A 26,280-nucleotide genomic window follows, 5' to 3' on the forward strand; every position below is an offset into this window, starting at 1 on the left:
GCCACTTAAGACCCACCAGGCGGCGGCGCCGGGCTGGAAGCATCGAGGCTTCGGCGAACCCTGGACCCTGGAGCTGCGGAGGCACCAATCACTCTCTCTAGGGACCTCCTTCCAATGGGTCCAGCCCAGCCGGGACCAAGTCCATGCGGGACGCACACACACCGCTGCTCAGACCTTCTCAGCCCCCGGACGCGTCCATGCCTCCCTCCACACTAGAACCACACACTCCACTGCACGCACACACACTCCTGGCCCACGAAGCAACACAACCCCCGCATGCCTGCACCTCCACACATCCCAGAGACGTACACTCCTGCTCAAGTGTCACACTCCCACCTCCTATGCACACACGCCCCGTGCCCCCCCCCCAACAGAAATACAGCCACTCCCTGTCACACATCCCTAAAGGGACCCATACACTTGGGACACGCGTGCAACGCCGCACCTCACACACTCATCCACCCTGTAACACGCTCACACATGCGATGACACAAGCTCACACACTTCACACCCTCACCGAGAAGCTGGCACCCGCTCACACCCCCAAACACTGGCTCACACGCTTTCTCACACACACACCTCTGTGTAACTGACATGGACACTCAAACACCCCTCCAGACACTCACTCGCTCACACACCATCACACACACTCACATCTCCAAATGCACTCCGGCAGCCTCTCCACACACAGCTCCCTCCCGGACACCCTCACACTGAGACGCAACAAAGACACACGCTCATACACACGCGCACACGCACACCCTGGCACAGACCCACGAGCGCTCTCTTCAAAGGAGACATCCTCCCTCCCTCGTCAAGCAGATCACCTCTGCAGACCCCCACGCCGGGAGCGGGGCTCGGACCCGGAGCCTCTCAGGAGCGACCCTGGCCCGCGCCCGCCGCCAGCTGCCCGCCCCCGCGCGCATCCCCAGCCAGGCTCCGGCCCGCGCCCGCTCACTCACCGCGCGCCAGGTCCAGGATCGCTGGGAGCAGCAGGCAGGCGCAGCCGCGGAGGCTCGGGGCGGCTCGCATGGTGCCCGGCAGCTGGCGGCGGCGGCGAGGCGGCGGCGGCGGCGGCGGCGGCGGCGGCGGCGGCGGGGCCCCTAGCCATGGGCTCAGGCGCGCTCCTGCCTCCGGCCGCCGGCCGAGCCAGTGGCGGGCAGCACGGGGCGCCGCGGGGGCGCCCCCATGCCGTCGCGGCCGGGCCGCCCGGACGCCGGGCTAGACTAGGCTCGGCCTCTGCCGGGCGCCGCGACCCTCGCGCTCGGGGCGACCTCCGGGCGCGCCGCAGCTCCCGGATCCTCGGCTCCGCGCGGTGTCCACCGAAGCCCGGAGTCGGATCGGCGGCAGCGCCGGAGCTTGGAGCCGAATCGCGCTCTCTCCGCCTCGCGCTCGCCTCTCCAGGCTGCGCGAGCGCCCCTCCCCTCGCCCTCCCTCCGTCCCTCCCCCTCTCCCCGCCCTCCACTCGCCGCTCTCTCGGCTGTATTATACAGACTTTTCTTTAATCCTTTCTGCGCTGTTCGGTTCTCGTCCGCTAAGCCGATTTATTGCAGGGAGAAGGAGAGCCTCCCACCTCCCGTCCCCCTCCCCCTCCTAGCGATCTTCCACCCCTCCCCCTCCCCCGCCCCTCTTCCCCCCAGGTTCCCCTCCTCACTCACAACTCGCTTGCAGCCCGTAGCTCGGTAACCCTCCCCCAGCTGACCGAGCACCCCTGCCCTCCAGGCCAAGCTCCATCTGATCCCGCTTCACCTAATCCCGTCCCTGGGACACCCTCGCCTGCGCGCCGACCCCCAGCCTGGTGGAGGGAGGCAGCCTCCCCCTTGAAAGCGAGGCCATCCGTGGAGCCAAACAGGCAGGGTGTGGCACGGGAGCAGTGGTCTTACCCCCTATTAAGGATTAGGGGCATCGGTGTTCTGAAACTTCCAAATTATGGCTGCCCTCCCCCAGGCACACATGGAAATGGGATATGTTTTGTTCTTTCTTCCAAGAATAGCCACATTCCTGGACCCAGGCAGAAATGGGTAAGGAGCTGCGTGTTTCACCCTTTGGGCAGACCCGATTCCTCTTCTCCCTGGGCCTGAGGATTGGGGTTTGGGACTTGTGTCTTATCATTATCCTCCCACCGACACACACACACGCGCGCGCACACACACACCAACCATTGAGCCTCAGGTCTGGCTGTGAGCCCTGGGAGGGGAGAGGTACTCCAGCCCTGGGAGTGGTCAGGGGTGACGTTAGATGGGGAAGTTCAGAGCACGGAATTTCACTCCATGGCATTCTAAGGAGAATCCCCAGCTTCTCTATCTATGTCAGGTTGCTGCGTCAGGCTGTCACTCTGTTTACCTAAATGGACAGTGGGTACAAAGCCAGTTCCATCTCCAGCAGCCCTTTGAAGGGGTGTGGGGAATGGAGTGGGCAGTGGGTGGCTGCTAGGCTGTCTCTTGGTCAGCCTTGCGCAGAGATGCCCCATGGCAGGGAGCTGGTCCCGCCAAATGCCCTCTCCGAGCCTCACCACATCACCTCCCGGGGCTGCTCTGCTGCAGCTCATGCCCGCCCACCCCAGGGAAGGAGCGATTTGCATTTCTGAAGATCTGAAAGCACACGTTCACCTGACAGGCTTTAGAACGATCCTCTCAGTAAAATAATAATAATGATCCTAATAAACCCTTATAAATGGGTGTTTGATTACAGTTTGTCCCTACGTGGTTTGTGGTTTTTTTTTTTTTTTGAATCAGACTAATTGGCTGAAGTTGATTAGGCTGGATACGGCTTGAACGCTGGAGTCTTAGACCCTTTCTTCTCCCTTCGCCTGGCTGTTCTTTGCTCCCTCTTACCCCCACCCACCTAGGTCCACCCTTCTCCAAGCTGCTGAGGGTCAGCTTGAGGTCACCTCTCCCCCTCACCTTCTTTCTGGGCTGCCCCAGCCGTGCCATGGGACACAGTCCCTGACTGCCTCTTCTCTGCCCCTCCCCCTCCCCACCTCCGGCCCAGAACAAAGCTGACAGAATCCAAATGCATCGCAGGTGCTAAGCCCTCTGTGCCAGGGCCTTCCCTGCTGGGAAGCAGCCTCCAGCTGGGAAGACCCTCATGTTGGTCTGAGCTCCTCAGGTCAATGCCAGGCACCCCCGTACGGGCGTTCCTGCTCTGTAAGCCCAGCTGCAAATCAGAGTGCAGCCAGGCAGGTGGACAGGTAACAGTTCGCCAGGTGAAATCCTGCATATGTGAGGCTTACTGTCTGTACTCACTGTAGCCCAGCTGTTACCCAGGAGAGCCAGGGATCAGGTAGGATTCCAGGGCCTTTCTTGGTGACACTTCCTCCTAGTCTGGGTCCACACCACCAGCTGGGAAAGGGACCCCTGTGGGGAGCACCGGAAAGGCAACCGTCAGTCACCTCCATTATGCCAGCTGCGAATGACACCTGGCAAGAGGCCGGCAAGGAGGAAAGGAGACCTGATATCGAGAAGAGGCTTCTTCCTAGGGCCAAGGATTGGGCTGGGGAATGGGGTGGGGCATTGGAGACCTCAGTTAACCCTCCTTCACCCCAAGACTTACGAATCTCTCTTTTAATATCACCCCGTATTATAATTATTGGTCCTCCTAGCCAGTGCCTGACACATAGTAGGCCCTCAATAAATAATTGTTGGGAGAATGAATGAATGAATGAGAGCAGGGCACTTTGTGGTATCCACTCCATCCCTCAGCTCCTAGCACAAGGCTGGCACCTGGCAGGTGCTAGCATGCATCCTGTGGCCGTGAACCTTTGCAGAGAATAAACAGCCCCCTAGATCACACGTTCCAAGAGAGGACAATCCTGCCCAGGTGCACACTGGTTTCCCCAAAGGGGCTCAGCTGCAAAGTGCATGTTTATTACCATATGGTAATTGTTCTTAGTAATACTGCTGCCTCTGCACACCCTCTCCTGGGGGCATACACTCCTCCAGCTCCTGTTTCACAAAACACAGCTTTGGAGGCTATTCTCTTGCTTCAGAGAAAGGTATATACGCAGCATTGAGAGGCATGGTTAGCAGAGGGCACAGGGTGACCTAGACAAGGGAAAAGTCACTCAGGGCAGCCACAGGCTTTTGATTTGCTTAACGTCACTCTGCGCCTGTCTCCTAATGTATCAACCGCCAGCAGCAGGGCATCCACTCTGCAGTCCTGGCACTGAGACCCATGAGTCATGGCGGGACATGCCTCTTCCTGGGGCACCGGCTGCGTGGGAGCCCTGGACCTCCCCGTGGCTGATGGCTGGAGGTGTGGCTGTCTGCCCGCAGCCTCCCTCTGTCCATGGTGCTGAGCTAGGATCTCCCAACAGAGGGCACTATAGCACAAAGCAAATTTCTCTTCTCCTCACCCTAGGGAACAACCCCAGAGGTCAAAGGGGCCCTGGGGTCCTCTGTGACCTCTAGTTTGTTTATTCCCAAGAGAGGGAAAGGGTATGGCATAGTATTCCCTCCCACAGCCTGGCTTCCAAAGGGATGGGTTCTGTTGGTTGGAGTAGGACCTCCTATGGGGTTGGATAATGATGCTAAGAGTAGTAAGCCTTTGTGAAAGCGCTTCTCCTATGCCAGGCACTGATCAAATACAAAATGTGAATAGAATCACTGAATCTTCACAATAGTGTATGGTGTGAGTATTACCGTTATTTCTATTTTACAGATGAGAAAACAGAGGCACAGAGAGGCTAAGCAACTTGCCCAGTACAACACAGTAATAGGGCCAGATTTAAACCCACAAAAAGTGCAGAGCCAGAGGTCTTAAATACCCTTCCAGGCCAAGATACACACAGGCACACACATGCCCTGGAAGCCAGTATTTCAATGGGAAATGAGTTAAAAACAAAATTTTCATAAGCCCAGTGTGCTCCACCTCTCTCATCTCATTTAATTCTCATAAGAGCCCCCTGTGGCAGCTTTATCTAAGCCCAATTTATAGATAAGTAAACTGAGTCTAAGAGAAGTGAAAAGAATTACCCAAAGTGACAAAGGTAGAGGAATGTTGTATTCTGAGGACAGGAACCTAGTGTGGGCTTTCCCCAGGCTCTGCCCCAGAGAGCCACGCATTCTCCCTCTCTCCCTCTCTCTCTCTCTCACACACACACACACACACACACACACACACACTCACACACTCACTCATGCAGTCCTCTGGCTCCTTCTTACCTTACCCTCTGCCTCTGCGTGCTGGGAATTAAACATCCCCCAGGCTACATCCCAGACAACACCGAGTTTTTTATTGTTTGTTTAAATTAAACGCAACTGAAAGTGACACCTTAACACCAGTGACCCAAATCGATACGGAGTTGGCTGATTGGAATTAAGTCCAGCGCTGTGTCTTTAATGGACCTCAGCCCCACCTGGACTCAACCAGCTTGTCTCCGCTTGGGAGGAGACTGGCAGGTTGTCTATGGGGAATCTGAGGCTGTGGTTGCTGAATGAGCTTCAGCACCACAGGCCCAGAGAAAGGAGCTGGACAATGTGAAGGAGTTAGGGACAGGAAGTTAAGATCTGGGGAACAGCATGGGGGTGGGGAGGGTGAGAGAAGCAGGCCAAGCTGACACTGGAGACCAGCATTCCCCAAACTGGGCCCCACTGACCACTTGTTTTGCAAGTTTGTAATAAACATTCCTTGAGGGGCTTCCCTGGTGGCGCAGTGGTTAAGAATCTGCCTGCCAAGGCAAGGGACATGGGTTCGGGCCCTCGTCCAGGAGGATTCCACATGCCACGGAGCAGCTAAGCGCGTGCGCCGCAACGACTGAGCCTGCGCTCTAGAGCCCGCGAGCTGCAACTACTGAAGCCCGCGAGCCACAACTGCTGAGGCCCGCGCGCCTAGAGCCCGTGCTCCGCAACAAGAGAAGCCACCGCAATGAGAAGCCCGCGCACCGCAACGAGGAGTAGCCCCCGCTCGCTGCAACTAGAGAAAGCCCGCGTGCAGCAATGAAGACCCAACGCAGGCAAAAATAAATAAATAAATAAAAGTAATAAATTAAAAGAAAAACACTTGATAACATTAAAATTAAAAAAAAAACATTCTTTGAAAGAGGGTTCAGTGGTTCAATATATTTGAGAAATGCTGTATGTTAGTTCATTCTCCACATCTTGGAGATTTACAATTCACATGAGCATTTAAAGGCTATGAGAAATCCTGCAGAGTTTTCTGGTTTTATTTACTTGAAGTTCAAACTTGTTTGGCTTCAGAACCCTCTTTGCATAAATACCTTTTCATATCTCACATCAAGAGTTTTGTAGGTCATGGGATGGATGGGAGATGCTGCTCTGACCATGGACAAGGCTTCTGATCTCTTCTTCGATTACCATAGTAGTTGTGATAAGGATGATGATGGTAATGATGATGATGATGATAAGAAAAAAAATAGCCACTGACAACTGATGACATTTATTGAGTGCTTACTATGTACTAGGTACTTTTCTAAGTATTTTGCTTGTACTAACTCATTGAATCCTCTTCAATACCCTACGAGGAAGGCTCTGTTTTTAACCCCATAGAATAGACAAAGAAACTGAGACACAGAGAGGTGAGGCCCCTTGCGTAAGGTCATATTGCTTTTATGTATTTCTGAAACTGTAAGAAACATGAAGATAAGGACCACATCTGACTCATCTCTTTATTACTTGTGCCAGGCAGGTGGTAGGTGCTCAAGACAGGGATAGAAGGAAGGAAGAATGGATGAATAGAAAGATGGATGGCTAAGAGAAGGATTAGACGGATCTTTGATGGATAGATACATGGATGTGAGAATTACTGGGTGGATAGATGGATGAATGGATGGGTGGATTGTGGGTAGATGATGGGGGGATGGAGGAACAGATGGAAAGATGGAAAGAAGGGTGGATGGGTGATGGTGGGTGGGTGTGTAGACAGATGGATTGATGGGTTAATGAGCACATGGTTGGAGGAGGGTATAGATGAATCGAGATTAGAAAGCATCCGCAAGATTTGTACTTTTTCCCATATCATTGAATTTGCTAAGAATGAGAGACCTGGACTCACAGGTGTTAGTCATAGTTGGAAGGTAGCAACAGAGGTAGTCAGGAGCGTGGCAAAAAGCGTGGTCTCTAGAGTTGGTCTGTCTAGACCCAAATCTCATCTTCAACACTCGGGAAATAACTGTTGGAGGGAGGGAAGGAAGCAAGAAAGGAAGGAAGGAGAGGAGGGAGGGAGGATAGAAGGAAGGAAGAGAGGAAGGAAGGAAGGATTTGCTGTAAGAACCCAAACAAATTATTTAACCTCCCTGTGCTTTGATTTCTTCATCTGTATAATGGGGATGGGAAAAAAGAGTACCAACCTCACTGATTAAATAAGACAATCCTTCAAATGATGTAAGCACTCAATAAATATTAGCTGTAGCTATTACCCATGACCGAGGCAGCCATAGGATGCTATAATTACCCCACTCTGTGGTTCCTTATTTTCATCCTTAGCTTCCTGCACTTTGCAGTGGAGAGGGGTGGATGAAGACTCCAGGGTTATGATCTCAAGGGACTCAGCAGGCGGTTGCCGTGACCACGAACCAAAGACAAAGGTCAACGTAAACGGGATCTGCAATTCACTTATCTTCTATGGCATTCTCCAACATTAGGCAGCCTATTCCTGGCTTTGGACTCTTGTCTCCATGATTGTCAAGTCTGGCTTGGAATCTTACGAGGTCACCCTTGGAGCAGCCCTTTTCTACTTTCCTTGCCAAGCCGCAATACCACCCATAGACAACAGGTGGCGACATCCAACATGTGATTTGTTCTATTTTTACAACCTTTTAAGTGTGAGGGCCTATATTATGTAAAACAAACCAGCTTCCTATTTCAAGAGCCCGTTAAGCTTTAGTATACTTACAATGAGGCATGCTGTCACAAACATATATACGTAAGGTCCTTAGTCACAATTGTGTGATGGGTCCATAATACTACAGATGAGAACATTGAGACCCAAAGCAAGATTGTCTGCTCCCTGCATTCTCACTATTTGAGGTGCATATAGTCTGCACAACACGGAAGTAATACTCTCTTCAGTTGGCTCACCTGTGTGTCTTGTCTTCCCAGGTCATAATGGAAGCTCTGGAAGTTCTGGGCACTTTTCACTTGGCCCCTTGGCACCTACAGTGCCACTCTGCTCAGGCCTGAGTCACAGTACTGGAGAGGCCAGGAAGCAAAGAAGGAAGAGCTAGCTAACCAGGCTAGTTGTTCAGTTGTGAGTAAAAGGTCTTTGTAATGAAAATGCTCTGGTTAATTACAAAGCCATCTGGTAAGACCTGACAATTCCCTCCTCTCCCCGTCAGCCTGATTTCTGTCTTGAGTTTCTAGGTCCTGAAACATTTGAGGAAAATCTCAATTCAATTTATAGTACAGGGAGATGATTCCATTTCTCTGGGCTTCAAAGTTCCCATTTCTAAGAGGCAAAAGGCCAAACTAGTTCCCTGAGGCCCCTGACAGGTGATGTCTTAGCTGGGCATGAATCTACCTCCACCGTCCTTCTCTTTCTCCCTTCCTGTGCTACTGATGCAGCAGATACCCTGTACCTGAAGGATGCCTAGGCATTAGAGAAAAGCTTTGGGGGCAGAGCCGTGTGCACCATTCCTTACAAAGATGGAACAGAGATTGCCATTCAGAGAGCAGCAGGTGGTCCAGGAAGTGAGTCTGGGGGTGTGTAGAGAGCTAAAGCTGTGGGGTTAGGAAGGGTCTTTGAAGACCACAGAAAGCAATGAATGGGGTGGCAAAGGAACAATGAAAACTACTCTAAAAACCTGCTTTGACAATAATGACGTGGACACATCTTGCCCATCTTGAGATTCTGTGTCTCCTGACATTAGATCACTCTACACTGACTGGTCCTTTCCCAGCCCACAGAGGGAAATTTGTCATCACTGTAACCTTTACATCTCTGCAGAGATGCTCTTCATTCCCCCCCTTTTCTCCCCAACTATTGATTGACAGAAACAATCCCGCTAACCCCTTAACGCCCAAGCCAGTCCCCTCCCTGCCTTCCTATGTTACCCCTGTTCTGCCATGCCCAGCTTCCTGTCCTTCTTTCCATTTTCCCTGTCAAAAGGCTGACTCTGCAGAGAGACAGCTGGTGAATCGGTCTGGAATATTTTCCTGGAACTGGAGAGTATTGGGAAGCACAGAGGGACCCTCAACCCTCAAAGTTATCCATCCCTTTAAAGGGATGCTGAGGGACGATGGGAAACACATAGGCATTGTTGAAGCTTTGTGTGATTCCAAGGGAAGGCACCCAGGCTTTGGGGGCATGACAGCTCCAAGAAGCACAGGAACAGGGGTCCCAAACTCTAAAGGCATTACTCTAGTGCCCTTAAATAAGTGGTTCTAATGGGTGTCCACCTCCACTAAGGGCATTGAGGCCACGCATATGCATTCGTCTTCTACTCTGGACCAGGTGCTGAGCTGGGTGCCAGGGATACAGAAGCGGAAGGACACAGTTTGTGCCCTTGAGGCGCTCACGGTCATCAGGGATGGGTACACTACCAAGATGCCTGAATGCCAACCTCAGGGCTGCCCACCTGCCCCTGTTCACCTAACCTCTTCACCATCAGGGTCCTGCACCCACCTGCCTGCTCACTTGGCTCTTCCTTCCCAGATGCCTCCCCAGGCCCCCCAGCTCCTGCTGTAACCTCAGTCCTAACCCCATGCAGGCTTACACTAAAGGAAGGACAGTTGGGTCTCCTCAGAATTGACTCCTGGACAATTCCTTGGACCTTATCCTGCACATAAAGCACAACGCCCGCCTATCCACGTCCCAGGTCACCCGGGCACACCAAGGACTACGGCCTGGTCGGGACATCCCCCTTAAAATCCTTCACTGGCTTCTCATGGCCTGAAGACCAAAGCCAACACCCTTGGAACAGCTTACAAGGGTCTTCATCTCCACACTGGACCCACCTCTGCGGTTCTTAGTGCCCACTAAGCTCTCTTGATTCTAGGCCTTTATACATGCTGTTCCCTCTGCTTGAAACACCCTTCCAGCCTCCCCAGCCTCCTTACTCCTATCTCCCTTACCCTGCCCCCATGTACCCCATGTACACCCTTTAGGCTGGCTGGCTCCTACTCACGTCCCAGGGCTTAGCTTTAGCTGTCAGTAGTTCTGGAAGTCTGTGTTAGATGCCTTCTCTGTGTTTGCCCCAGGGAATTAAGAGTATGGTGGTAAAATGAGCAAAGCAAAGGGAGAATAAGGAAGGGAAGGAGGGAGAGAGAGATGGAGAGACCCAGAAGTCTAAATCTAGAGCAAGGCTCAGCATCAGGAATCAGAACAGAGTCAAGATACTGTCGAAAGATTGGAATGGCCAGAAAAGATGCTCAGCTTCTCAAGAATGATTTTGCCTTCTTAACTAGGGCTGCCTTGAATGGACCAGAGACAGAGGTGCTGGTTCTTGCTCCAAAACGTGTGAGATCACTGAAGCCTCCTGACACCTTCCCTTACAGGAAGAAGCAGTACATGGTGGAACATTGGGCCCAGGAGAAGAGGGGCAGGCCTGCAGGCTGCCTCTCGGGGAGTGAGGTTGAGGGGTGCGTGTGAAGGGGCCCACGCTCCTCTTGAGACAGTACCGTCTCCTCTGGCAGGACCGGCTCTCCATCCCAGGGAGGCTCGAGGGCGTCCTGGGTGCCTGGGGACCACTCATCTTCCTGCTTCCGAGTCGAACACTTACTTATCAAGATAATTGAATTCCACCTCCTTCCAGCTGCCCCCTTGCAGTGTCACGAGGGACAGGAGCCTCTCCTGAGAGCTTTCCTTGTCGCTGTTCGATAGGCCCCATATTTCACGCCGCGCGCGGTTGCGTTTCAGCGGTGGGTGAAGTCGTTTTATTTTTATCGTGCACGCAGTCATATAAATATGCACGAGATGCTCAGAAGCCCTTCAGCGTCTCTCTGGAAGGCAGGCTCGATGTGAGTGTGAGGGAGCATGGCACGTAGCTCAACCAGCGCACAGGCTCCGCGGGGTCGGAAGGTGCTGCCCTTACCAGTATCGCCGGCCCCATCCTCCTTACAACTGTGCCCTCACAGGCTCCTGAGAACCAGGTGCTACCTTGGCAAACTTTCCAGAACAAAATTTTTTTCAAAAAAGGACAGATCTGTGATCTCATCTTAACTCTGCTACTTACCAGCTGTGTGACCTTGGATAAAGATCTCTTCCCTCTTTTGGTTCTCAGCGCTGATGTCTACAAAAATGGGGTTAATCATGCCTGCCCTGTTAATCAGCCTCCCAGGTCTTTCTGAAAGAACAAATACGATGAAGAATCTGCAATGGGTTCTGAGAACTGTAATATACAACCGTAAGAGGCTTATCATTATTCCTCCCCAGCCATTCATTTGGAACAGGTTAGTGAAAGTACAAGACCGTATCTGGTAATACAGGCAATGGACGCTCTAGAGGTTGCAGGCTGCCTCACCCGTCATGGACAGGACGAGGGGAAACAGCACGTGTTGACCTGCTACAGGGCTGGGTGCTTTATATATATTATGACATTTGGACATGACAGTGACACCTTGGGGGTGGTGTCATTCCTGCTCATTGATGAGGAAGCTGAAGTTCAAAATGGTTAAGGAACGTGTGCACAGTCACAGGCTAGGGAGCGCTGGGACCCAACTTTGAACGAGCGGTAGGACCAAACTTTCCTCTCGTGGCCCTAAGGGAATCGCAGTCTCTGGGTTGACTGCCTGCCGCTAGGGATGGTCGGGACGCTCGGGCTGGGGGATGCGCCATCCCACGGTGTGTCCCTCTAAGCCGCCCCATGGTGACGCTGGTGGGGATGAGCCTGTTGTCCTGAAGGGAGTTGGTGAGGCCATCCATGCCTCTGAAACCTGGGTCCAGACTTTGTCCATCACACACAGGCTGAAGCAGAGAGGTCATGGCTTTCATCTGCCAGGCCTCCAGAGTCAGAGAGAGAGAAAAACCAAAGGCTTTGGTGGGGATGTGCCCCGGTAGAGGATGGATTGTAGAGCAGTGAGAACTCTCTAATGGTCAAGGTCAGGGGCAGGGGGTCAAAGGATGCTGAGCTCTGACCTCTCATCCGTTGAACTCACATCCCAGCATGTGGAAGATCAGGAAGGGAAGCAGGCTGCTCTCTTCCCAGGGACTGAGTCATCCCGGAGGCCAACAGCAAGGTCAAGGGCCCAGGGGCTCGGTGCCTGCTCGCCTTCCTCCCCCAAAGTGCTTCCTGGGCTCCACAGCCCTGGGTAGGAAGACTCAGCAGCTGACGAGGAAACGCCCTGAGACTGTAACTTGAAGGTCCAGTGGAGGCACAAGCCAGGAGGTCAAACGCCGAGTTTAAGGGCCCAGAGACCAGGCTGGCTTGGACAAGGAAATTACCCAGTGTCACCGACATCAGTGTGCCGGGAGGGAGCCCCCCAAGCACGACAGGGAATGTAGGGGCAGACTTCTGGTACTGCGGAGGTCCGGGGACAAGGGGAGCCGTGGCCGTGAGAATGAAAGGGGCTCAGTGGTGGCCCAGCATGATTTAAATGATAGAAAAAACCATCTTGATTTGTAAATGGAGAATTAGGGAGGCTGTCAGAGGGTGGCCCACGTGGAATCGGCAGGGCTCAGAATCTGGAGGAGCAGGTTGGTAGCTGTTGGATCAGAATCCTGTTCTTTCCGGTTTGATTTTTCTCTATTTTCTTTCTAATTTATTTCTGTTTTCAGGAAAGCTGGAAGCACCAGTCTCAGTCAGCTGTGGAAAGAAGGTGCATCCACACTCGGGCTACTGAGACAGAGGAGACGGTTGGCCAGACTGACGGGAGTAGAAGTCAAAGCTGGAGGACTCTCAGGAGGAGGTGGCACTCAGAGGCCAAGGTCAGATCCCACAGGGCTATCCCTACCTACGCAAGTGTTATTTCCCAGAGGGCTTCTCTGCTCCCCTCTGTCTCTCTTTTTAAACATTCTTTCAATTATGGTGAAGTACACATCACATAAAATGTACCATCTTAACTATTTTTAACAGTATGATCCAGTAGTAAGTCTATTCCCATTGTTGTGCAACCCATCTCCAGAACTTTTTCATCTTGCAAAACTGAAACTACATCCCCATAAAACAATAACCCCTCATTCTCCCCTCCCCCCAGCCCATGGCAACCACTACTTTATTTTCTGCATTGGTGAATTTGACTAAGTACCTGATACAAATGAAATCACACAGGATTTGTCTATTAGTGTGACTGGCTTATTTCACTTAGCATAATATCCCCAGGGTTCATCCATGCTGTAGAACGTATCGCAATTTCCTTCCTTCTCGAGGCTGAATGATATTCCTTTGTATGGATAGACCACATTTTGTTTATCCAATCATCCGTCGTTGGGCACTTGAGTTGCTTCCCTCTTTTGGCTGTCGCTATGAACACGGGTGTACAAAAAACATCTCTCTGAGACTCTGCTTTCAGCTCTTCTGCATACATACCCCGAAGTGGAATTGCTGGATTGCATGGTCACTTCTCTTTAAAGAGAGAGGCTCCGTGGCATCGCCTGCCAGGCACCCCCAGCTACCTCTGCAGGTGGTAGCACGATCAGAGAGGCTGGAAGGCGCACAGAAGCCTGGGAGGCAGGGAAGCCCTGCCGCCCTCACGGGCTGCAGCAGATCGTGGCAGACTTCACAGTCCTCTGCCCGCGTGGCTCCTGCATCTCGTGAGCCTCCCTGTAGGCACAGAGAGGAGCTGGAAGGAATGATGCTCAGAAAACTTGCAGATACAGGAAAGGGGGACCCACGTGTCCTTGGCCACCACTAACCACTGCTAAGAGGCTGGAGATTTTAGTGAGGCAGCTAGCACTCACACACTAGTCCTGGTAGATGTTTGTTGACTGAATGAATGATGGCAGCTCCAAAACTGGAGAAAGCAAGTTCCACAGAGCCCTGAAATGTGGCTCTCTTGTTTACATGATGGAAGCTCAGTGAATGAGTGAATGAATGAATGAATGAGCATACAATTGTATCCGGTTGCTTTCTCTATAAAGCAACAATATCCAGAGAAGATAAAAGGTCAAGAGCATTCAACAAACTCTCCCTGGACCCTGCTTGCTGCAAAGCAAGCGCCTCGGTAGGCAGAGTAAGGGGATGGAGAGGGAACAGGTGTGGTCCTGCCTAGATGTGGCTCATGGTCAGTGCGGAAGAGGAAGACAAGTCCACCACCATGTGCATCGAGGGGAGAATTAGTGTGAGGGAGAATCACGAGTCACCAGCAATCGCAGAAAGGGCCTCTCACATCCATTCTGCAACAGCCCTGGGCCAGGCGCTTTCTTATAATGTGTTTCATTCAGCAACCCTGGCAGTCAGGACTGTTCCCACCACACAGGTCTGGACACATGGGGTTACCTGCCCAAGGCCTCACACTGCAAATGGCAAAACCGGGACATGAATCCAGGCTTGACTCCAAATCCCAAAGTTCCTCCCTCTTCACCAACCGAGGTGGTCAGGGATGGCTTCCTGGGGGAGGTGACTTGAGCTGCAATGAGAATGTACATCTGCCTCTAAAGAAGAAAAATGTTTTCCAGGTGGAGGGAGAAATACCAGCCTAAGCCCAGAGATAGAAAAGGGCAGGGAGTATTCAGGAATCAGCAGACATGTATTCCAGTTGAACAGAGCATGGTGTACATGTAAGGGAATGTTAGGAAATGATTGGCCCCAACCTTGAACCTGAAGCCAAGTACCCCGGATAATGTTGGGCAGTCAGGTCTAGTGCTCAGAGCTATGCTTTACCTGGACTCGTCTGGAGGCTGTGTATAGGGGGAACGGCGGGGGGCGGGGGGTGAGCCGGCAGACAGAAAGGGAGGCTGGGACCACTGCTGCAGTCCTCCAGAAAGGGGGAATTCATTTGTCCCACAGCACACGGGTACCCAGGGGACAATGCTGTGACCGATCAGACATCCTCCTGGCCCTCATGGAGCTATCATGGGGAAAACAGACAATAAACAGATTAGCAACTAAACCAAAATGATGACAGGTTGTGACCTATACCAGGACATAATTAAACAAGATGATGTGAACAGTAATGATGAGAGCATAGTGCAATCAGGGAAGGCTTCCTTGAAGAGGTGACAATTTGGCTGGATAAGAAGGATCAGAAGGAGCTGGAACTGCAAAGAGCAGAGGGAGAAACACCTTGAAGGAGGAAGAGCTTCCTGTGTTCCAGAAACTGGCTGACAGTGCCTGGGGCGAGTTTTAGAAGGTGAGCTGCGACAGGAGAGGAAACAGGGTCAGGGAATGGGTGGGAGTTGGGATTTTATTCCAGAGTGATGGGAAGACATCAGAGGGCTCTGAGAGGGAGAACGATGTGATCCGATTTGCACTTTTGAAAGACCCTTCTAGCTGCTGCGTGAAAAATGGGAAAGAGTGGGGGCCTGGTGGAGATGATGACACTGGTTAGGAGGCCACCACAAGGGCCAGAGAGAGAGCTGAGGCTGGCGGGGGGCCAGAGCAGAAGCCATAGAAATGGCCAGGGGTTGGGTGATGGGGGACTGATTGAGACTCATGGGCTCTGATTCCAGCGGGGAGGGGCCACGAGTGAGAGGTACCAGTTGGAGAAACACTCTCTGTTTCAAAGGCAGGTGACAGCTGGGATAAAGCACTGCAAAGTTTGACCCTGGCAGCAAATCCAATTTTCACACATCTCCTTCTGGGTAGGATTTGCCTTCCCTCCGAGTGGGAGGTCAGAGTGAACCACTGCGATGCAACCACAGACTTCTTTGGGGGGTGGGGAAGGCTGTCCTGGGGGGATTATTCTGGGATCTGGGCTGCAAAACCCTGTCAGGCTGCTCGAAGGAGGGCAGAGGGGAGAGAAGGCCCCTCCCTCTCCAGCTCCTGCTCCGAGGGAGCCCCACTGATAGTCTGGACAAAAGTGCCAGGCATTCTTCTAGGGGCTGAGGATGCACGGTAATGAAAAGACAAAGTGTCCCTTTCCCCCAGCCCTTCCCCACAGCCCTCCCAGGTGTGCAGGTCCCCAGCGATGGAGGACCGCCTCCTGGCGTTCACACCTGTGTAATCTCCCCTTAATGTGGGCTGGACCGAGCAATTGGCTTCTGACAGACAGAATAGGCGATCGTGATGGGGAGCCACTTCTGAGATTAGGTCACAAAAAACTGTGGCTTCTGTCTTGGTGGTACTTTCTCTGGGCCTCCCCTGCTCACTCTGATGACGCCAGCTGCCATGTTGTGCGCTGCCCAGTGGAGAGGCCCACATGGCAAGGAACTGAGGGAGGCCAACAGCAGGCTGACAGCTCATGAGGAGCTGAGGTCTTAATCCAAAAACCCATGAGGAGCTGAAGCTGCCAGCCACCACGGGAGAGGGCTTGGGAGTGGTTCCAGGCTCCTCTTCCAGTCGCGTTTGCTGTGACTGCAGCCTTGGCCGATTACAACCCGGGAGACATCCTGAGCCAGAGGCCCAGCTAAGCCACACCTGGAGTCCTGACCCCCGATTCTTTGGAGACAATAAATGTTGTTCTTTGAAGCTACTAGGTTTTGGGGTGATTAGCTATGCGGCAACGAATGACTAAAGCACTGGTGAACACTTATTAGATACTTAATGCGGGCCTTACACGCATATGTTTTACAGGCTGGGTGCCATCAGCCCATTTTATAGATATGAAAACTGAGGCTCAAAGAGGCTAAGTAACTTACCCAAGGCCACACAGCTAAGAAGTGGCTGGAAAAGGAATCAGACAGAAGCAGTTGGCTCCAGGGTCTGTGCTCTTAAACATCACACAGAGGAGCGAGGCACAGTCCCTCCCTGGAGAGTGCCTAGTGTGATGGAGGAAGCACACACCCCACAGCAAAGGCACCTAGTCGGGAAGATGGCTTTGCAGCTTGTTTTGCACCCACCTTTAAATCAGCCAACGCACTCTCGTGCCCTCCAACCCGAAGGACCTTCCCAAACTGTCTCACCTCGTCCTGTCTTTGGCTGGGTTTCCTCCTTGAACCCTGATAGAACCCCACATGTACCCCTCGGACCTACTTCTGGATCTGGCTCCCACCGTGTGTCAGGCCTTTGTCATACACGGTACACATCATCCTATTTAATCAGGAAACAGCCCCCTTACAGGTGAAGTAGGTGAGGCCCGGAGATGTGAACTTCAGTATCATGTGGCCCGTAGCCAAGATCCACCTGACCTGCTGGGCTGCGCTGCCTTCCTGGTCCTGACGCCACTGGGATTTGAAATTGTTCTGGATGTCACAACCCGCAAACTGCAGATCACTTCCCATCCTTGGTGGGACCTTGTGATCCGTGTGCCCTCCAGAGTGTGCTATCCCTGGGAGATGCATGGGGGGGTCTCTGATCTCCCCAAGATGCAGCATCTAGTAGACACCTACCACATCTTTCTTTGTTGAATGAAAGAAGGAAACTTGCTCACAAGGTAGGCCGAGGGGGCCTTTTGCCCTGTTTGCCCAGCATATCTTCCCACTTCCTAGCAGGGCTCAATTCTTTTGAATAAATTAATCCTTCCATGTGTCAGTCTATGGGACTGTCACAACTGCCCCACTTTTCATTCCCTGAGGGGCAGGCAGGGAACCCATCTCCTTCTTTAGAATTTGAATCTTTTTTTTTTTTTTTTTTGATGTTGGGGGTAGGAGTTTATTAATTAATTTATTTTTGGCTGTGTTGGGTCTTGGTTTCTGTGCGAGGGCTTTCTCTAGTTGTGGCAAGCGGGGGCCACTCTTCATCGCGGTGCGCGGGCCTCTCACCATCGCGGCCTCTCTTGTTGCGTAGCACAGACGCGCGGACTTAGTAGTTGTGGCTCACGGGCCTAGTTGCTCCGCGGCATGTGGGAAACTCCCAGCCAGGGCTTGAACCCGTGTCCCCTGCATTAGCAGGCAGATTCTCAACTGCTGCGCCACCAGGGAAGCACCTAGAATTTGAATCTTGAGCAGAAGAACAAATTGCCTAGAGGAGGCAGGCGCTGAAGCGAAAGCTTTGCCTCTGCTCCGGCTTCCTGGTCTCCCAGCTGGGCCCTGACCATCCTCCCTGCTTGCTGCCCTAGACGCCCCGGGAACTGCCCAGCCGGCCTCTGCCTTTCTCAGCAGGACTTTGCGTCTGTAAGCCGGGGCTCTCAGAGCCTGCACAGGGTGGGGAGGGGGTTGTGTGGTCCCACCCCACCCCACGGGGCACTGGGCTCAAGTTTGGAAAGCCCTCTATGCCCCAGTCTGAGCTCCAGGGGCCAGTCCAGGGAAAGAAGAATGTGGGAGCAGGATATTTCCCTCATTTCCTGTGAGATTCACCACCCACACCCAATCCCCCTGGAAATCTCAGCTTTCTTCCTTTCTCCTGATACCTTCCCTGACCTTCCCCCCATCTCCCACCCCAAAGAAGTCTGTGTACTAATTAGCTAAGTAATAACATGGCAAGACTCTGATTCCTCAGTAGCTTGGGAGAGATTCCTTGCTACATGACTGACAGGCATCTACAAGAAAATTAACTCCAGTACAAGGACTCCCTAATCAAGATTAATGAGGGGGTGAGGAGGGAGGAACAGGGGGCCCAGAAACTTCCAAGCACCTCCAGGGACCAAGGCATCTGTACCATGCAGGGGTGTTGGGGAATGGAAGCGGGGAGACAAGAGGCCACAGGGCTAGTCTCAGAGTTCAAGGCTCCATTATGTCTGCTTTAGGCAGAGCGGCCCACTAAGTGAATCAGGAATTACAGCCCACTGTGTGCCAGGAGAACGGATACTGAAATGAGTAAGTTGAAGCCCTTGCCCTTGAGGAGTTCACAATGCAATTAAGCAGATACCTACAGTGCAGGGTGATAAGTGAGCTGATGCAGGGAGCGGTAAGATTTTACTGAGCACTTACTATGTGTCTGGCAACATCCTAAGTGGTTAACAAGTATTCATGTCTTTAATCCTTATGACACAACTATTAGTGGCCCCAATTTGCAGATGAGGAAACTGAGGTCTGGAGAAGTTAAGCGAATTGGCCGAGGTCACAGAGCTAATGAGACAGAGGGAGGATGTGAACCCAAGTAGTATAACCTGGAACCCAAGCTCTTAAGTACCATCCTATAGCATGTTGACGAGCACACTGTGGTGGCGGTTGGCGCGGGGAGTACGGGGTATGATGGGAAGCCAAAAAGTGGCCCTCAATGCTGCCCAGGCAACATCCAAGGTTTCAGCAAGAAGGAGCCTTTGAGCTGGGTCTTGACCGATGAACGGAATCTCACTCAGTAGAGAGTTATCGATTTAGTCCTTGACTCATTCATTCATTCATCCCACAAATAAGAGCCAGACCCCATAGGGAACACTGCAAACACAGTGGTGAAAGAAAACAGACATGGAATATCCACGTAGATGGAGAGGCTGGCATTGAACAAATAATCACACGAGCAGTTAGTCTACCCCAGAGCCACGACTAGGGTCGTCCTGCACTTCTGAGAGTGAGGGCCCCTTTAAAACTGTGCCCCCAGATCCCCCACCCTGGTCCCAGCCCTGGTCTACCCATGCCCTGCCACTGGGGGCTGTAGGGTGGTGAAACCCCATTCATGAGGGCAAACTAGTGCCAGAGTTCAACCCACAACTAAATATTTACATGTGTCAGGTTGCTCTCAGGCACGTCCTGCATCTTGCTTTCTGCCCTCTGAGTTCCCAGCCCCTTCACACTGCTGGTCCAAGGCAATACAACAGGCAAGACCACTGAACCTTATCCCGCTTTTCCCTTCCACATGCCAGGAAGCATCGAACTTAACCCTACCTTGCCGAAACAAGAAAGTGACACTCCTATGGCTTTAGGGGTTTTTTTGTCTTTTCTCTTCCTGAAGGTGTTACTTGGAGTTGGAGGACTTGGGGCCAAGAGGTCTCATGAAGCATGAGAAAGAGTCAAATCGGTTGTGTATCAAACACTGCCTTTTCTCCCAAGTTCTCTGCATTGTTAAGATGCAACACCCATGGGGTAATTGGCTGACACAACTCCCTTTAATTGTAACGGGGCTACGTCTGTTGTCAGTTTCCCCTGCATTGTTCTCCCAGTGCACCTACCCCACGGGGTTTGCTTGACTGACCTACATCACATTCTTCCAAGTCTCCAATTCCCACTTCTCGACCTCTTTCTAGTGGAGAATCTTATAAGAGTCCTAGAAGGAGAACTGTGGTCTCAGGTGACCCAGTGAGGCCAAGAGAACAGTGGAGAGGAGAGGTATGGTGAGCTGCTTCTAGAATGGTTCCCAGTGGTCCCCATCTCCTGCCTCCACACCCTGGTGTAATCCCCTCCCCTTGACTGTGGGCTAGACCTAGTGCTTGCTTCTAATGAGTAGGAAAGGGCAAAAGTGATGAGATGTCACCTCTGAGGTTATAAAAGACTGTCACCTCTGTCTTGCAGGTGCTTTCTCTGGTCCCTCCCTGCTCGTTCTGATGAAGCCAGCTGCTATGTTGTGAGCTGCCCTGTGGAGAGGCCCACGTGGCAAGGAACTGAGGGAGGCTCCCAGACAATAGCTCATCAGAAACTGAGGCCCTCAGTCCAAAAATCCGTGAGGAGCTGAATCCCGCCAATGACCTCTGGCTTGAGCTTAGACACAAATCCATCCCCAGCTGAGCCTTAAGATGATACTGCAGCACCACCTGACATCCTCAGCCAGAGAACCCATCTAAGCTGCACCTGGATTCCTGACCCACAGAAAATGATATAATAAAAGTGTGCTGTTCTAAGCCTCTACATTTTGAGATAACTTATGTTGCAGTGGATAACTAATACAGGGAGTGAGCGGGGAAAATTATCAAAACGTGTAATAGAAGATATTCCTCAGGCGCGCAGACCTTAAAGAACCTTAGCCATGAATTGTATAAATAAGCACATTTATAGGTAAGGGATATCTAAAGCATAGTTGATCTGTGGTTGAGCTGGGTCCGGACAGACAAACGGACCTTGGGCCTTCTGTCTCTCTGTCTAGAACTCTTTCTGCTGGCATAGAAATTGTTGAAGGTTGCCATTCAGTCTCTTTGAGATTTAAAATATGGACTTGGATAGTACTTACATCTCTTGCTGAGGATGTGTTTCATGTGTTGAAATACGTTCTGTTTTTATCAAGCCCGTGTTGTATGGGACAGCCCTGGGGTGCAGGCCAGGGGGCGGTGGGTCTGAGCTATTTCTCTACCACAGGGATTTTCCAAGTAGTATTGTAGCTCACTGGGAGGCCTCCAGGGTCAGTTGATGGGCCAGAAAGAAATTCGTAATGCAGATCTTTCCTTTCCTTCTTTGAGGCAAATGGCTCAGGTTTCCACAAGCTTTTGTTCTGACATCAGACTAAGACCTATTTATTACTAACCTGCTCAGTGAGTTATTAACAGTGACCATCAACTTGGGCTTGAGATTCGTCTTTCTTTCAAGGGATCTGGCTGCCTCACACACTTGACAGCATCGCACAGCTCCTACTCCGCACATGCTCACACAAGCAGTGTCAGTTCCCCCATTTCAGTGGCAGGGGTGGGGAGGATACCCTGTCATCAGAGAGAGCAGGGCGCTCTTGAGTAAGCTGTGATTTTCAATTGTTTCTCTTCTTGCTTTGTAATTAGTGGTGCCTTCTAGTTTAACTGCACCATTTATCAATTTAGTTTGGGAGGGGTGGTTTGGTTAATTTTACAACGTTCAGTTAACCCTACTAGATTTTCAAATATTGCACATGCTACAGTTAAAAAGAAATCATCCATCCATCCCTGGCCAAAGCAAATGTGGAGAATTGCATGATGGTGATATTTTGCACCCATAGGAGCCTTTTGTCCCACTGAAGTAATCCTTGTACAGAAGAGTCTGAGAGCATCTGTTACAGCTTAGTCATCCTGCTTAGGTTCCAACCTGTGCCTCCGGATGTAATTGGATGTATCTTTTCCATGCAAAGACCCAGCAGGATTTGAGTTCTGCCCATCCCTCTAGCTTTATCCCCCACCTATTCCCAGAACCCCCTTATTATGGGCTGAATGTTGCCCCCCCAACCAAATGCATATCTTGAAATCCTAATAACCCAGTACCTCAGAATGTGACTACATTTGAAGACAGGGTCTTTAAAGAGGCAATAAAGTTAAAATGGGATCATTAGGGTGGACTCTAATCCAAAACAACTCGTGTCCTTATAGAAATAGGAAATTTGAACACAGACACACGCCAGGGGAAGGCCATGTGAAGATACGAGGAGAAGGTGGCCATCCACAAACCAAGGAGAGAGGCCTCAGAAGAAACCAACCTTGCCGACATCCTGATCTCAGACTTCTAGCCTCCAAAATTGTGAGAAAATACATTTCTGTCATTTAAGCCACTCAATCTGCAATACTTTGCTATGGCAGTCCAAGCGAACCAGCACACGCCTATGTGTTGTCCCTGCATACAGTGTATGTACGGAGAGTATAGTAGGGCCACACTCTAATAGGACCCTTCAGATTGAATCCCAGCTCTGTTGATTATTCACTTGACCTTGAGCAAGTTACTTAGTCTCTCTGTATTTCCCATCTGTGAAACGAGGTCAATAATAGAGCCTGCCTCATAGGGCTAATGTGTAAGTTAAATTAATAAGTAATATGGAAGCATTAGCTTTATCATTCATTTGACGAATGTCTGTTGACCACCTGCTATTGCCAGGCATTGTGCTAAGTGCTGGAGGATCACGGTGAACAAAATAGATACGTAGACCAGGTGACCACGCTTTTGATTTTTTTTTCTTTTTCTCTTTTCCTTCCCTCTGTTAAGAATATCTTACTTATCTTCATATCTTGGGTCACAAATCAAGCCTTGGTAAATTTAAGAAAATTGAAATTATATCAAGTATCTTTTCTGACCACAACGCTATGAGACTAGATATCAATTACAGGAAAAGATCTGAAAAAAATACAAACACATGGAGGCTAAACAATACACTACTTAATAAAAAAGTGATCACTGAAGAAAGAGGAAATCAAAAAATACCTAGAAACAAATGACAATGGAGACACGACGACCCAAAATCTATGGGATGCAGCAAAAGCAGTTCTAAGAGGGAAGTTTATAGCAATACAATCCTACCTTAAGAAACAGGAAACAGGAAACATCTTGAATAAACAACCTAACCTTGCACCTAAAGCAATTAGAGAAAGAAGAACAAAAAACCCCCAAAGTTAGCAGAAGGAAAGAAATCATAAAGATCAGATCAGAAATAAATGAAAAAGAAATGAAGGAAACGATAGCAAAGATCAATAAAACTAAAAGCTGGTTCTTTGAGAAGATAAACAAAATTGATAAACCATTAGCCAGACTCATCAAGATAAAAAGGGAGAAGACTCAAATCAATAGGATTAGAAATGAAAAAGGAGAAGTAACAACTGACACTGCAGAAATGCAAAGGATCATGAGAGATTACTACAAGCAACTCTATGCCAATAAAATGGACAACTTGGAAGAAATGGACAAATTCTCAGAAATGCACAACCTTCTGAGACTGAATCAGGAAGAAATAGAAAATATGAACAGACCAATCACAAGCACTGAAATTGAGACTGTGATTAAAAATCTTCCAACAAACAAAAGCCCAGAACCAGATGGCTTCACAGGCGAATTCTATCAAACATGTAGAGAAGAGCTAACACCTATCCTTCTCAAACTCTTCCAAAATATAGCAGAGGGAGGAACACTCCCAAACTCATTCTACGAGGCCACCATCACCCTGATACCAAAACCAGACAAGGATGTCACAAAGAAAGGAAACTACAGGCCAATATCACTGATGAACATAAATGCAAAAATCCTCAACAAAATACTAGCAAACAGAATCCAACAACACATTAAAAGGATCATACACCATGATCAAGTGGGGTTTATTCCAGGAATGCAAGGATTCTTCAATATACGCAAATCAATCAACGTGATACACCATATTAACAAATTGAAGGAGAAAAACCATATGGTCATCTCAATAGATGCAGAGAAAGCTTTCGACAAAATTCAACACCCATTTGTGATTAAAAAAAAAAAAAACCTCCAGAAAGTAGGCATAGAGGGAACTTTCCTCAACATAATAAAGGCCATATATGACAAACCCACAGCCAACATCATCCTCAATGGTGAAAAACTGAAAGCATTTCCGCTAAGATCAGGAACAAGACAAGGTTGCCCACTCTCACCACTCTTATTCAACATAGATTTGGAATTTTTAGCCACAGCAATCAGAGAAGAAAAGGAAATAAAAGGAATCCAAATCATAAAAGAAGAAGTAGAGCTGTCACTGTTTGCAGATGACATGATACTATACATAGAGAATCCTAAAGATGCTACCAGAAAACTACTAGAGCTAATCAATGAATTTGGTAAAGTAGCAGGATACAAAATTAATGCACAGAAATCTCTGGCATTCCTATACACTAATGATGAAAAATCTGAAAGTGAAATCAAGAAATCACTCAATTTACCACTGCAACAAAAAGAATAAAATATCTAGGAATAAACCTACCTAAGGAGACAAAAGACCTGTATGCAGAAAATTATAAGACACTGATGAAAGAAATTAAGGATGATACAAATAGATGGAGAGATATACCATGTTCTTGGATTGGAAGAATCAATATTGTGAAAATGACTCTACTACCCAAAGCAATCTACAAATTCAATGCAATCCCTATCAAACTACCACTGGCATTTTTCACAGAACTAGAACAAAAAATTTCACAATTTGTATGGAAACGCAAAAGACCCCGAATAGCCAAAGCAATCTTGAGAATGAAAAATGGAGCTGGAGGAATCAGGCTCCCTGACTTCAGACTATACTACAAAGCTACAGTAATGAAGGCAGTATGGTACTGGCACAAAAACAGAAATATAGATCAATGGAACAGGATAGAAAGCCCAGAGATAAACCCACGCACATATGGTCACCTTATCTTTGATAAAGCAGGCAGGAATGTCCAGTGGAGAAAAGACAGCCTCTTCAATAAGTGGTGCTGGGAAAACTGGACAGGTACATGTAAAAGTATGAGATTAGATCACTCCCTAACACCATACACAAAAATAAGCTCAGGGCTTCACTGGTGGCACAGTGGTTGAGAGTCCACCTGCCAATGCAGGGGACACGGGTTCATGCCCCGGTCCGGGAATATCCCACATGCCACCGAGCAGCTGGGCCCATAAGCCATGGCCACTGAGTCTGCACGTCCAGAGCCTGTGCTCCACAACGGGAGAGGCCACAGCAGTGAGAGGCCTGCATATGGCAAAAAAAAAAAAAAAAAAAAAAAACTCAAAATGGATTAAAGACCCAAATGTAAGGCCAGAAACTATCAAATTCTTAGAGGAAAACATAGGCAGAACACTCTATGACATAAATCACAGCAAGATTCTTTTTGACCCATCTCCTAGAGAAACGGAAATAAAAACAAAAATAAACAAATGGGACCTAATGAAACTGCAAAACTTTTGCACAGCAAAGGAAACCATAAACAAGACCAAAAGACAACCCTCAGAATGGGAGAAAATATTTGCAAATGAAGCAACTGACAAAGGATTAATTTCCAAAATTTACAAGCAGCTCATGCATCTCAATAACCAAAAAACAAACAACCCAATCCAAAAATGGGCAGAAGACCTAAATAGACATTTCTCCAAAGAAGATATACAGACTGCCAACAAACACATGAAAGAATGCTCAACATCATTAATCATTAGAGAAATGCAAATCAAAACTACAATGAGGGGCTTCCCTGGTGGCGCAGTTGTTGAGAGTCCGCCTGCCGATGCAGGGGACATGGGTTCGTGTCCCGGTCCAGGAGGATCCCACATGCCACAGAGCGACTGGGCCCATGAGCCATGGCCGCTGAGCCTGTGCTTCCGGAGCCTGTGTTCCACAACAGGAGAGGCCACAACAGTGAGAGGCTCCCATACAGCAAAAAGAAAAATAAAAAAAACCTCACACCAGTCAGAATGGCCATTATCAAAAAATCTAGAAACAATAAATGCTGGAGAGGGTGTGGAGAAAAGGGAACACTTGCACTGCTGGTGGGAATGTGAATTGGTACAGCCACTATGGAGAACAGTATGGAGGTTCCTTAAAAAACTACAAATAGAACTACCATATGACCCAGCAATCCCACTACTGGGCATATACCCTGAGAAAACCATAATTCAAAAAGAGTCATGTACCAAAATGTTCATTGCAGCTCTATTTACAATAGCCAGAAGATGGAAACAACCTAAGTGTCCATTATCGGATGAATGGATAAAGAAGATGTGGCACATATATACAATGGAATACTACTCAGCCATAAAAAGAAACGAAATTGAGCTATTTGTAATGAGGTGGATGGACCTAGAGTCTGTCATACAGAGTGAAGTAAGTCA

At 49.8% G+C, this 26,280-nt stretch overlaps 1 protein-coding gene across 4 annotated transcripts in view; it reads right to left on the bottom strand.

Annotated features, from left to right (window-relative positions):
* IGSF21 (immunoglobin superfamily member 21) overlaps positions 1–26,280 on the bottom strand; it is a 269,749-nt gene that overhangs the window by 241,025 nt on the left and 2,444 nt on the right. Inside the window, exon 1 of one of the 4 annotated variants that reach the window (XM_060310418.1) lies at positions 963–1,080. The exons of 2 other annotated variants lie outside the window; for them this stretch is intronic. In XM_060310418.1, the coding sequence (XP_060166401.1) occupies positions 963–1,032 (70 nt within the window). In that variant the 5' untranslated portion in view covers positions 1,033–1,080. Of the gene's footprint in view, positions 1–16; positions 35–962; positions 1,081–26,280 lie in introns of those variants that run through there. One more of the 4 variants, XM_070045886.1, reaches the window with a different exon arrangement.

Source organism: Globicephala melas, chromosome 1, assembly GCF_963455315.2.
Source record: "Globicephala melas chromosome 1, mGloMel1.2, whole genome shotgun sequence".
Taxonomy (NCBI): domain Eukaryota; kingdom Metazoa; phylum Chordata; class Mammalia; order Artiodactyla; family Delphinidae; genus Globicephala; species Globicephala melas.